Source organism: Clupea harengus, chromosome 11 (genome assembly GCF_900700415.2).
Source record: "Clupea harengus chromosome 11, Ch_v2.0.2, whole genome shotgun sequence".
Classification (NCBI taxonomy): Eukaryota; Metazoa; Chordata; class Actinopteri; order Clupeiformes; family Clupeidae; genus Clupea; species Clupea harengus.
Window position 1 is genome coordinate 2,400,271 of NC_045162.1, and position 14,506 is coordinate 2,414,776.

A 14,506-nucleotide genomic window follows, 5' to 3' on the forward strand; every position below is an offset into this window, starting at 1 on the left:
CACAAGACCGACAACAAGAAAGTTCAAAAAGTGGGGATCGACCCTCGAATTCCCACAAATAAAATCAAAACAACAAAAACTGTCCATTAGTGGCTCCCCGCAATGCCACTTCCCTCTGCTAGGCACGGTGACGTCACCCACTGCTCCGTGTCAGCGACCAGGGAAGAAAGAATCCGGGAGTAGATCCAGGGAACGGCACAGCAGAGAAGCCTGAGGAGTGCACAGCCTTCAGTGTGGACAGTAACGAGAGGCAAATAAAAAGAGACTAGACAACAGCGGAGTAGAATGAACACGTTCTTTACTGTTTGGAGCTTAGCTCCAGTTGCGCGGTGTATAGCCCCGTCGTCGCCGATCTGCCCAGCTGTCACTGCCTCCTCGTCCCAATCACGAACCGGGAAAACAGCCAGGCTCTCTCCCGTGGAATCAGCAGGCACACCGGCAGGCACACAGACAGGACACAAAAAAAAACAGCACAGAAGCAGACGTACAGAGTGCCAACCTGCACCTAAATCCACCAACCTCCCGCACACCAAACACAGGGCCTTTTAAAAGAGGATCAACCTATCCCCACCATGCTCTACTAATGAATGAAATGGGCAACAGCTGTGTCTCAATCACTGCCAATGCCAATCACTGGTATGGGCAACAGCTGGGCCCAACTCACTACCAATTCACCCTGTGACATAAGTACATCACAATTCATGTTAAAGGTACATGTTTTTATGAAGGTTTTTATGTAGTCATGTTTTTGTAGGTAACCTGTTTTTACTACCACCCCAAATTCAAATTGATGGCATATGGTAATGTGAAGGACAGATAAACACATCTGTCACTCCCACTAGCTGGCCTGGTTAGATGAAGGCAGCTGTCACGGAGCTGTGGAGTTTGTAAAACCTCACTTCTAAAAATACTAGCTAGCAGACACCTGAGCACTTGAATGGGAATTATGTGGATGATCATTGACTTAGGTGTCATTTTTACTCTCCATAGGAAACTGGGCCTTCCAATGGGTCGACAAGGTAAGAATAAGTTCTCTCTTTGTGTGTGTGTTTGTGTGTGTGTGAGTGTGTGTTTGTGTCCGTAAGGGAGAGTGAGGAAGAGAAGGAGTCTGATGTTGTATTACATCCTTTAAATAACATACTGACCAGCTACAGGAAAGGCCACTGATGTTGTATTACCTCCTTTAAATAACATCCTTGTTTTAAAACCATGTCATCACTGACCAGCTACAGGAAAGGCCACTGTTTGACTTGATTGTTTTTTATCCCTGTCTCACACAGCACCTCCACAAAATAATGCTTCAACAGTGAGTCCAAACTACATTCTTTATCCGCATTCTTTTTAATTGATCTTTGACTGCAAACAACAGATAGCATTGCACTTGTCTTATCAGTGTAATGAGTTCCCGTCAGTCTCTTCTTCCTCAGTACCCTTGTCCTGTCGCTTTATAAGATAAGTTATATTAATTGTGTTTTAGTAATTCATTATTATTTAGTATGAGTAATAACAAATACAAAAACTTCTTTGTTTCTCATTTACTTGACTTCAGGAACTTGACTATGCAGATATCAGCCACTTTCAGAAAAGAAATGGGCAGAAGGAGGATCTGGGAAATGGAGGAGACGGAGGAGATGGAGGAGTAGCCGCGGCAACGATATATGCAGCAGTCAAACTCCCAAGGTCTACTGGTCCCAACCCAGGCCAGGTGTGATGACTGCCTTGTAGAACATGACATTGCATTTTTTACATTTGAAGCCATTTCAATATCTTTATCCAAAGCTGTGTCTGTGTGTGTGTGTGTGTGTGTGTGTGTGTGCGCGTGTGCGTGTGTGTGTGTGTGTGTTTGTGTGTGTGTGTGTTTAATTGTGATAAAATGAGTGTATATGAGTGTATATGTGTGTATACAGTATGTGTGTATATGAGTGCATTTGGCTTCTAATCCTCCAGGCACCACCAGACCCTATGCATCCATGTTTGCTACAGCATATTGTAATCTGTTAGGCTTGGATATACAGACGGGTTGGCACAGAGAGTTGCCCATAGTGTGCCCACTGGTCATGCTACAATGCCCTTGTCTATATTACCCAATACAGACCCCTTTCAGCTCGAATATTGCTCCTTTGCTGGAGGTCAACTGTGATCATTGTGTTCTAGAGGTGCTGTGATCATTGGGTTCTAGAGGTGCTGTGATCATTGTGTTCTAGAGGTGCTGTGGTCATTGTGTTCTAGAGGTGCTGTGGGATGAGAGAGGTCCACTGTGGTCATTGTGTTCTAGAGGTGCTGTGGTCATTGTGTTCTAGAGGTGCTGTGATCATTGGGTTCTAGAGGTGCTGTGGTCATTGTGTTCTAGAGGTGCTGTGATCATTGTGTTCTAGAGGTGCTGTGATGATTGTGTTCTAGAGGTGCTGTGATGATTGTGTTCTAGAGGTGCTGTGATGATTGTGTTCTAGAGGTGCTGTGATGATTGTGTTCTAGAGGTGCTGTGATGATTGTGTTCTAGAGGTGCTGTGGGATGAGACAGATTTCTGTGGACTATCCCAGAAAAAGGAGCTGGTGTTCCTGTAGCTGATAAAGCAAAGTGGACAAAGTCATGGGTTCAATACCGAGGGACTGACGAAAAATGATATCTGTACAGCATTTCAACTGGGTTTGGATGAAAGCATCCGCTAAATGACAAAATGTCCAGTAAATGCTGTGGTAAGACTAGAGTGGCCCCAAATGGCCAAATATTTATGGGCAATTAAATGATGATGCTGTGCCAAGGTGATGGGATTACAAGCTCTATAGACTTGTGTGCTCAGTGTCTGCTTCAGTTTCCTTTCCCTAAGTGACCAGATGTAACGTTCATTACATGATTTGCATTCATGATTACATGATTCTTCCTACAGGCTCCTGGACCACCCAACCAGGTACCAGATGTGACGTATGCTCAGGTGAAAAAGAAATGATCACCCTCTCTTACTCCCTTAGTGGGGTTTTCAAGCAGGCACCTTCCTTCATCAGTGTTTTGTATATTAGGCCCAAGACACCTCCAGAAGGCTAAACAGTGGTGTCTGGCATCCCAAATCCACCCCCTCCATACTCATGATGGGGTAGAAAACAGCTTTCCATCTAGTGTTGTTTGAGTATCATTGGAAGATTTGAATTCTACATTTGGTTGTCATTCATAAATACTCCACCAGTAACTGCCCCGGCAATTTGGTGCTTCTGTAGTTTAAAGCACACAGTAAGATGTTTGCCAGCAAGTCATTTATCTGAATCGTGTCATTTGGCAGATTAACTCAGGTGTCACTTTGAAAATGGAAGCACGCAAGAACAGCTGGCCTGCTTCAAATTGTTCTGTAGCTCTGAATATGAAGCCAATCAATTTCTGTTTAATTGAATATTGACTGACTTGACCATTCAGATTGCTTTGCCTTAATGTTGTAGTCTGAATGTATGCACTTTATGTTTTAAAGTGAGAGTTAATTTGTATGAGGTAAATTAATTGTCAGGTAACGTTTGCTACAACAAAGTTTGCTACAATGTATTAGTGTGATTGAGTAAGCAGTAATTTGCGCTGCCATTCATTCCCATTCAAATGAATGGTAGAACATTCGCCTACTGTGACGTATTAGGCTACAGTACGTAGACCAATGGTAGCTGCCATAGCTTGCACACAAAGATTATAGAGCGCAGCAGTGGGGTAATATAACATGGCCGATAGCAACATAGCGCATTAGCGTTAATGTTTACAGCTTAGATTACACATTTTAACATTTTAACCCTTTATGGACACCTATCTGCAATATGTTTTAAATAAATGAAGAAACCACCAATAATGTGGATTATTTACAGCCTACAGCTATGTTCCAGCTGAGTTTTTGCTTGTATAACGTTCAATTCAGAGTTACTAGGTAATGTCTGCAATAACAAACCATCAACTAGCTAGCATAGATAGTACTCAGTGCCAGCAAATAGCTAATGTTAGCTAATTTAATAACAAATGGCGATAGGGCACTAATGTCAGTTTGTGTCCACGTATCTGCTGAGGGGTTAGGGCTGGGCACTTGCTGGGCAAGGGTTAGTGATCCTCTGCTGCCCTTGAGCAATCACAGTTTTGAGTGCCGAAATGCATCTGTAGTTGTGTAAATTGTGTTATTTTTATATGGGAAGATTGATTTAGAAGAAGATTTAGATATGCATGTGTTGGACCAATCGCAAACCTTTTGTGAATTTTGTCACTTAACTCCAGTTTATTATTTTTATTTTGTAATATGCATATAAGAATGCCTCAGGGATGCACTGTTTTTAAAGATATACTGCGATATAATATAAAGGTTTTGTTTTCCTCGTTTATCAGTGTCCTGTACTGTGCAAATGCTCTTGTTGCTGTTATGATGCTACCTTTCAACAATAAAAACAAACTAAATTCAAATTCTGTGCTAAAACAGTTCTCTGTTGGCCATCTATCCCACCCTCCACACATAAACTGAAGAAAATCTATGTTAAATGAGTCAATCAAGTTCATCAAGATGTGCTAATTTCTCAGGGTATTATTTACAATTCTCATTAATATTCAGTAATTCACGCCATATACTGTATATAAGTGCTATCCATGCTCAGTATTGTGTCTGAAATGTACAGTAAATTTTATGAAATCTGTAATACCACATAAATGTCTCTCAGCCAAGACCTGGTAACTGAATTTTTAGCAAGCAGAGGTGTAACCTCAACAGATGATTGCCAGGTTCCATGTAGTGGTGCTTGTTATGAACATCCAACGTCCAAAGTTTAAACATGAAGCATTACTGCCATTCAAAATGACTTCCTTATTCCAGTCATATATCATCCTAGCTATAGCCAGACTATGTATACTAAGATGTTTATCTGGGAAGAAGGCCTTACCCAGCGTCTGGGCATGAGCAGTCAAGCAGTTAAGGAGTGTTTATTAGTCCTTTACTTTGGACAGTCATTCAGCAAGCATTAGGAGAGATTTAAGCTATGGTAAAGAGGACAGCTTTAAAGTCTTGAAGAATATTCAGATGTAGTTTTTGAAAGCCTTTATTGTCATTGTATTTGCATGCAATGGAATTTGGAGCGCTGCCCCTGTTGGTGCCACGAGGGACAACATATCACAACACAACAATAGTGTTTGTGTATTGGTGTTTAATTGTGTATTAGTGTTTCATTTCAGTATTAGCTATGGTCATGTCAATACAGTTTGGACATGCACCTGAAACAAATATGCTTTACACACTCAATCAGTTGTTGGCAAAGATCTTTCTGTTCAGTTAAGTGTTTCGTAACCCTTCCTGTGCAGGGTTCCTGTGCAAGTTTCTCACCATCCTTCCTTATTTGTGATATGTGAACCTGAAGCGTAACTTCATCTCATCTATTTCTCTCAGTATTTGCATCTCTGCAAAAGGAAACAGGTGACAGTGAGAGTACGACTTTTGGCGGTGTACCCACACTACAAGGTTTGCAACCAACTGCAACACTGTTGCCCACATACACACAGGCACTCTACTGCGGTTCACTTTTTGAAAACAGGAAGTGTGCAGCCCAGCCAAACCTCAGGGGTATTTAGAATAACAGAACACGGTAGCAGGTGCGGCAGGTTTAAATAATTCAGCTCATAAACGACAATTGAATGTTTACTAACATGTCTCCACTGAAAAACCATGGAAACCACTCGCCTCAGTGAGCAAGGATTGGTAAGAACCGATCCCCTCCCCCGTCAGAGACCGATGTGGATGGAACACAGGGGCTGTTATCATGTTCATGTATCAAAGTTCTGAGGGTTCCTTGGTACTTATAACAAGATAAAAAAGACAGCAGACAACATGGCTTTAACAGAAAGACATTTCACAAGGCTTTGCGTTGTCTTTTTAATCACTTGAATACACATGACTGCAGTAGTGGCAGAAGACCTATTTCATATCAGACAATAAAAGCTCAGTTTCAGTTTACTACATTTCAGTGAGGGGAACTGCAAGAACAGGGCCAGTCTGCCGTTCCAATGACATTAGATCATGATTTCAGGTGAAGAATTGAACTGAAAGGACATTGACACAGTGAGCACCTCTGAACTGTCTGCCAGTAAATGTTTGTTTAAATGGTTTTTCATGGATTGCTGATATAGTTTTAAAATAAGGACACAGATAAGATAAGAGCAGTCCGCCCTCCTCTGTGCAGGTGCTATATTCTTTGTCCTTAATAGTTACACTCAGGCACTAGGACCCAGGAGAGAGAAATAAGACACATAAATAAGACAGAAATAAAACAGCCAACCTGGCTTGCATTGTTTTATAATTATGTGTCTGTCCATTCTCATTGTTTCATAATTATGTGTCTGTCCATTCTCGTTGTTTTATAATCCATAATTATGTGTCTGTCCATTCTCTTCCAAATGTACTTTTTTCAAATGTACTTTTTAGTAGAAGTGTATTTGCTATACACCTTTTGACCTCATCTCAACCACGTACTGACAGATGGCAAATTAAGGTGCAATGTCACAAGACATTATGACATGTAGATCCATTATGACATGTAGATCCATGTTACGCACACAAAGGAAGTCTCTCATTTTCTGGAAGTTGGTAATGAATTGTATCATATTAGAACATTGTATCACTTTTTATATCACTTTTTCTCTCTTCTCTCTCTCTCATTCCCTCTCTCTCTCTCTGTGCATGTGTGTGGGTGTGTCTGTGTGGCTGTGTGTGTGTGTGTGGGTGTGTGTGTGTGGACTGCGCAGTGGAGTGCCACCATCTGACGTGTGTTAGTCATTGCACCCCTAATAGCACTCAAGAGTCTCTACAACAGAAACTCAAACAAATGAAAATACCTTTGAATTTACTCCTCCAAGGGTAAAGACATGTATTCAGACATTGCATCAGCCTAGAGGTATGTGTCTCTAGATCTAAGGTAGCTTAGCCAAATTTACATCACAGCGCTAGTGCACTTATGTGGATTTTACTAGCATAATGCTGCAGTTCAATGTAGATGAATATCTTACAAAAATCCATCACATACAAAATCAAACAGTCCTATGCCACAATGAGGAGACGCTCACTTTAAAAATAAATAGTGAAAAGACATCAGAGGTGTTCTCATGTAAACATTTAGAGGGCTAATTAAAACTTGGATGAGATGTTTTGGGTGGGCTACTTTTACTAAGTGCATTTGAAGGGAGAGATTTATGAAACGACAGATAACACATCTAGATGTTCTAGACAGATTACACATCTAGATGTTCTAGACAGATTACACATCTATATGTTCTCAAGTAGTACTCAACAGCATATAATAGGCCTGGGCCACTGGGCTCCAATGCAGAATACACATTTTATCGTCACTCAGTGTAAATAGGCCTAAAAACACTGTTTTGGTAACTTGAAGTAAGCAGCATCGTATGATCACTACTGTGTAAACATGCATTTTAGTTTATTGATAATCTTGTCTTGGGTCTACCCTCACATGTCACTGTCTCATCCTACAGACCCGGTGATGGTGAATCCCACCACCGGCGCAGATCCACAGGAGGGCCAGGCCTTCATGCTGGCCTTCTCAGCCAGGGGAGACACGGTCCGATGGACTCCAGCGACTCCTGGGCTGGTTCAGGTGTTCCAGTGTAGCGCACAGAACTCACTGGCCCAGAGGACAGCCCAAGCCACCAAGAGAGTGACAGTAACGGGTGAGTTAAACTTGTTATTACCTGATGAGGATGCACTGTCTGTACGGTGTGTGTCTGTACGGTGTGTGTGTGTGTGTGTGTGACTGTACGGTGTGTGTGTGTGTGTGTGTGTGTGTGTGTGCGCGTTTGCGTGTACCTGTGCCTGTGCCTGTGCCTGTGCCTGTGCCTGTGCGTGTGCCTGTGCGTGTGCCTGTGCGTGTTCGTCCGTGTCTCTCTCTGTGTGTGTGTGTGTGTGTGTGTGTGTGTGTGTCTGTGTCTGTGTCTGTGTCTGTGTCTGTGCCTGTGCACGTTCGTCCGTGCGCCTGTCTGTGTGTGTGTGTGTGTGTGTGTGTGTGTGTGTGTGTGTGGTGTGTGTGTGTGTGTGTCTGTGTGTTTGTGTGTCTGTACGGTGGGTGTGTGTCTGTGTCTGTGTCTGTGTCTGTGTGTGTGTTTGTGTGTGTGTGTGTGTGTGTGTGTGTGTGTGTGTGTGTGTGTGTGTGTGTGTGTGTCTGGGTGTGTGTGTGTGGGTGTTTGTTTCATCAGAAAGGAGACTAAGGGTCTGCTGCCATCTGCTGGTAGTTGACGTTTGTGTTTCAATCGATACAATCAAGTGAACCTCTAATATCATGGACCACTTTTATCATTTGAGTTTTACCCATACTGCCTCATATATCAGCATCACAGAGTCAACATTATTGTTTACTCACCAGAAAACATAAAAGTAGCATATTGAAACAACTCAGTAAAAGTAGCGTATTGAAACAACTCAGTAAAAGTAGCGTATTGAAACAAATAAATAAGTAAACAAGTAAATGTCACCCAAGTGAACACATAAGATTTGGTCTCTAAAAGACAGTTTTTACTCGGATGGTGTTTTCCCCACAGCACCTCCTAAAACCCCAGCACCCTGACACAGCATGGTGAGACTGAACAAGGAGTGCTGAGTGGCTATAGCGCCCCCTGCAGGATGAATACAGACCTGAAAAGGACCAGCATTCACTGGCTGAAAGGTGTGTGGGGGGGGGGGGGGGGGATTCCTGTCCACGTCCGTATTAACTGTGTTACGGCCCTACTAATCAGGCCAGGGGCTCCGCCCCTTGTGTGTTACGGCTGTTGCTTATCTATCCTGCAGGGTGCTGAGTGCTGAACAGTTAATGGGCTGGCCTATAAGAGGCTGGGGTTTTGCCATGGACGGTCTCTCTCTGATCTAGACCTCTGCGTTGCCGTCGTAGGGTATGGACTGTTCCAGTGGTGAGAGCCTGGGGAAAGACTACTACTGAACTCTACACGGAATACCACACGGAATACTTCCTCCGTCCTCGTCGCGTTCTACATTATTGTTTGTTTACTTGATTACCCCTAGACACATTGCACGACACTTCCTTTTAATACATTATACTGATTGTTTGTCCTATTGTAAATAAACCCTTTTAATTATCACTACGGTGTGGTCGACCCATTTTATGTCAGGGCTGCCTTGAGCCAGGCAGTCGTGACAACTATTTTCATTGAAGTAAAATTATTGAAAGAAAAAAAAACTGTTGACATTAAATAAATATTTTTCCCCAAAACATGTGTGCCACAATTATTGGCACCCCTTAAATTAATGTTTTGTGCAGCCTCCCTTTGCCAAGATAACAGCTCTGAGTCTTCTCCTATAATGCGTGATGAGGTTGGTGAACACATGGCACGGGATCTGAGACCATTCCTAGATGCAGTATCTCTCCAGATCCTTCAGATTCTGAGGTCAACGTTTGTAGACTCGGCTTCAGCTCATCTCACAGATTTTCTATGGGGTTTAGGTCGGGGGACTGTGATGGCCATGGCAAAACCTTTATTCTGCGGTCGGTGAACCATTCTTGTATTGATTTTGAGGTGTGCTTCGGATCAGTGTCCTGCTGGAGGGTCCAACCACGGCCCATTTCAAGCTTACTGGAGGGGGCTGTTTAATATTTTAATTTAATATCTGCTGGTATTTGATGGAGTCCATGATACCATGTATCCTAACAAGATGTCCAGGGCCTTTGGAAGAAAAACAGCCCCACGAAATCAAAGATCCGCCACCATACTTCACATTGGGTATGAGGTGCTTTTCTGTATGGCTATCTTTCTGTCTACGCCAAACCTTTGATTTTTGTTGCCAAAAAGCTTTATTTTGGTCTCGTCTGACCATATAACTCTGTCCCATTGAAAGTCTGACTTACATTTGGCAAACTGTAGGCGCTTTAGTTTGTTGTTGATTGACAGCAGAGGCTTTTTTTCTTTTTCGTCTGATGGTAGTTTTGGAGACTTTCTGACCCCAAGACTCAACTAACCTCTACAATTCTCCAGCTGTGATCCTTGGAGATTCTTTTGCCAGTCAAACCATCCTCCTCACGGTGCGTGGGGTAAATGTACACACACGTCCTCTTCCAGGCTGATTCTTAAAATCTCCTGTCGCTTTAAACTTCTTAATTATTTCCATGATAGTGGAAATGGGTATTTTCAATTGTTTAGAGATTTTCTTGTGTCCATTTCTTGATTTGTGCAGCTCAACAACTTTTCGTCGCACATCGTCACTGTGTTCTTGGGTCTTTCCCATAGTGATGAATGACTAATGGAATTTGGCCTGTGTCACCTCATATTTGTACGCCAGTGGAACAGGAAGTCATGGTTGACCTCTTAAGAGTTCCTTATCAAACAGGTGAACTTAAAAATGTAAAACATGACTGGAAATATACTTCAGTTGGATTTTAATTATAAGATTTTTCTAGGGGTGCCAATAATTGTGGCACACAGGTTTTGGGGAAAAATATTTATTTAATGTCAACAGTTTTTTTTTCTTTCAATAATTTTACTTCTATGAAAAGGTAAGATTTTTGTGAATATTTTGAGTGAAAGACCAAGAGGATAAACAGCAAAGACATATTTTTTTATAGCCTGTTTTGCTCATATTCACTAGGGGTGCCAATAATTGTGGAGGGCACTGTATATACAGTAATCCTGTGAGTTTGTTTTCAATACATTTCAATCTTGTAACTGGTGAATGCAAAGGCCACACACATGCCTACATTACAATATTCTTGTGTTGAAATTACACATATATTTTGTTATAATGAATAAAGAAGCACAGATATTTAGTTATGATGAATAAAGAAGCAAGTATAAGGACCTTAACTTTTGAGGAAGTGTGTGGCTGTGTTTTTGTACCGCCTCACTTTAGTCAGTCATTGACACATTTGGAGAGTTCAACTGAAGTGGCTTTGACAGACAAAGGACCAACCGATTCCATCTCACCAAATATATAAACGTACAAAGTCAAGATATCACTCATGCATTACTGATAGACATAGCCTTTAAAAGTTAAATAAAACCCTTCACAGCATTTGAGGGAGAAAATCAACACACTCCTAATCCACATAATGTGTACTACAATACCAGACACCCGCTTGATCTGTGTGTGATCAGAGAGAATCCAATCATATACTGCATTAACCCATCTACAGCAAGTGGAAATTTAAGATTTATTTTTAATTTCTTGAAACTGATGAATGCAACGACTACATACAGATACATGCCTGCATTACAATATTGCTGTGTCAAAGAGTTTTCTGTAATGACAAGTGTAAAGACCAAACTGAGTTCTTTTAGTTGGTGCTCTGTTGACGATGTGTATCACTGCATACAGCCTATTTGAGTCATTAACATGTATTTGTAATGGTCAACTGAAGGGTCTGAGAGAAAGGAAATACCTATCTAATCTCACCAAATCAATAATGTCAAAAATGTATGTCACTCACTGATGACTGTGGGGGAAATAAAACCTTGTTGGTTTCAGAGGGAGACCCAGTCCAACACTGATCACATGGCATTGTTTACATTCCCACTCACCTGCATAAACAGAACAAGGAAATACATGACAGTAAAGTAGTACATTTGGTATCTATTCATTCAGGCCTGACTATGACCTTCTGTTTCACATAGCATCATCAAGATTCCCTGTGCACTGACAGACTGCTAAACACAATATATCATTACAGAAGCATTTAAAGGCCTGTTATCTGAAAAGCAATTGACAAAGTTAAAGACTTAAGAATATATTAATCAAGTGCCTCGTATTAATAATATATATAACCAGGTCATATTTTGAGGTTGTTGTATGTTTTCTAAGTGGTAATGGGACATGTCTCCTTTAAATGCCAGAAAACTACATCGCATCATGTTGTAGTTCCTGGGTTGGTATGTGGTGAATTCTGGGTATTAAGACTGGAGCGAGAACGCGGTGCATCAGAGAAGGTGGCTGGCGTGAGGGAGATTTGGTGGGACATTTGTCTTAAAATACTTTAATAACATTGCAATTGTATATATCATTGATTTATATGAATGGATGAGTTAGTTTGGGAAAGAATGTTTGTGGATTCTGGCAGCATGTGGATTAGCCCAGTCGCTCTGTCATTTGGGGATGTCGCTAAATTTAAGTTTACATTTGTGAAATACAATCACGTTTTGGCTTATAGAGTGAAGAGTATGAGGTGATGTAGTTAGTGTAGAAGTAGATGTATTTTGCTAGGAAATTAAGTTGCATACAGGGTTTATTAAAGTGAATTGTCATGTTTCACCTAGCAGACATATACAAAGCCATACTGGTATCCTGTGAGCACACGTGTGGAGGATAGAGTGTGCGTGTTAAGAACATGTAAGTGTTGGTATTATTTCATTCGGACATACCGGTGTATATTTTGGTTTTATGTATTTGATGTTAATGGTGTATTAATGATGTTTCTGTATTTTTCTACTCTCAGTATCACCACTACCGTTTTGTACTGTTGAGATTTACTGTTTTATTTTATACTGCTAGTCTGGTCACAGTTTTGGGGATAAGTTTAGCTTGTGTACCATAGCTTTATATTGGATGTCATTTTATTTTTGTACTTCAATACAAATCCTCTTTTTCTATATCTATCAGATAAAGAACCCTTACTCTTAGTAGTTGGACTTTGTGTGTTTTTATTCCCTGCCAACATTAATAATTACCTTGAATGAATCATGTACTTATGAACATGGCTTTTCTGTGTGTGTGTAACTGTGTGTGTAGAGGTGATAAGAAGGGTCAAACTGACATCTTTACAAGACAGGAAGCATAGTAAGATATCCTCGGACGTCAGAGACCCACCACGTGGTTATCCCTGCTGATGTATTGTTTTGGCGCCAGAGAACGCTAAACTTCTATCTATATAAACCTTGTGTGATGGGTTTAATAGTGCTTCTCTCACTTCTGCTGCATTGTGGGAGTAAGCCCGGGCTCCCTCTCTCTCTGAGCATCTCTCCGACCTGCTGGGACGTGGGTGACCCAACGAGCTTGTTGTTGTTGTTTAATAAATATACTTATATGCATCTCCGGAGTCCTGAGGTAACTTGAGTGAATTTTCACCTAACAGCAAGTTTAAAGTGATCATATAGTACAATACAGTTTGGCCTCCATAGCATCTTTTAAAACAACTTGAAAATAGTGATTTATTTCTGATGAGACTGTGTTATCTAAAATTGTCATTTCTGCTATAATTAACAGTGAAAATATTTTGTATGTGTTTGTTTGATGATCATTCATTTCTGTTTGATTATTTTCAACATTGGTGTTTTATTTGTACATTTTAAATTAGTTTAGTAATTAAATATAATAATATATTTATTTTTTAAGTACAGCAGGTGTTATTTCTCCTTATTGTCCTGATTTATTTAATTTACACTTCTGATAATTTCCTACAAAGCTCTCCTGGGGACTTGGGGTTGGTCTTTCTTTCTGCGCCCTTGTGACATCACACCAACCACAATCCTAACCAATCACCAGAGCTTTAGCAGAATAAACCACAGCGATTCAAATTCATTTACAAACGTGTGTCTGTCAGGGTTTTCAGGCAAGGATTTTTGTAGTGTCGGCGATGTGGAGAACAAAGCACTCATTATTATATGACAGTGTTATTAGTACACCATAGCATATCATTATTGTAGAAAATTATAAGAATGGAGAGAAATACACACAATTTCTTTTCACTGCTTCAATTTATTGAATTTCTTATTAAAACATTTACATTGTCATTTAGCAGACGCTTTTATTCAAAGCGACTTACAAGGAAATGTAAAACTACACTTAATAAGGAGATGAGGGGAATCAAACTAGCAACCTTGTAACTACTAACCAACAGAGCTACCCACTGTACCAAATCACACTTGCCATAATCTATACATACATAGATATCCCCCCTTAAACAGCCTCATACACAGCTTCTTGTCTTGCTCTCGCAGCGGTGTTGGATTTTGCCATGATTATGGTCTTGTATTCTTCATAAGCGTTCATGATCTCCAGCGGAGAAAAAAAAGATTCTCCTTCATTGAGTTTAATAGCCATTGTACAGAAAATCATGGTTTTGGTGATTGACGCTTCTCCCTTTTGACGTAGGACGGGCACGCGCAATTGCCCTGATAAGTTTAGCCTGGTTCAAATTAGCGACATGGTTAGACCGCGGATAAGCCGTCGACGAGCCGATATATCCTGTTCTCAATCATCTCTGTAATTCAAACGGGCTAAAAGGACAATTGATCGACTTAACTTAATCCCTTACAACGAATACACCCCAGGGTTTATTCACCAAAAAGGGAAAAGCACAGAAGATCCAAAGGCAAAAACTAAAAAATCCCAAAACACAGAAGACTCCAATTTAGGAGTCCAGAAACAGGCAGGGCAAAAAACCTCAAAGCACGGTAGAGAAGGAATAAGGGAACGCTCACAGCTAAATAGGACATAATCTCTCACTATACTAAAACTGACGAACCCACGCGAAACACAAGACAGACTGAACTTAAATACCAAAG

The 14,506-nt window shown here is 40.9% G+C and overlaps 1 protein-coding gene across 6 annotated transcripts in view; it reads left to right on the forward strand.

Annotated features, from left to right (window-relative positions):
- Positions 1-14,506, forward strand: part of LOC116217910 (carcinoembryonic antigen-related cell adhesion molecule 5-like) — a 71,484-nt gene that overhangs the window by 17,312 nt on the left and 39,666 nt on the right. For 2 of the 6 annotated variants that reach the window (XR_006152652.1, XM_031576640.2), the window contains one exon: positions 991-1,019. The exons of 2 other annotated variants lie outside the window; for them this stretch is intronic. Coding sequence is in view for 3 of the 4 variants with exons in the window: in XM_031576640.2 (XP_031432500.1) it covers positions 991-1,019 (29 nt within the window). In the remaining variant the exon portion in view is untranslated. 2 more of the 6 variants (XM_031576637.2, XM_031576642.2) reach the window with 2 other exon arrangements.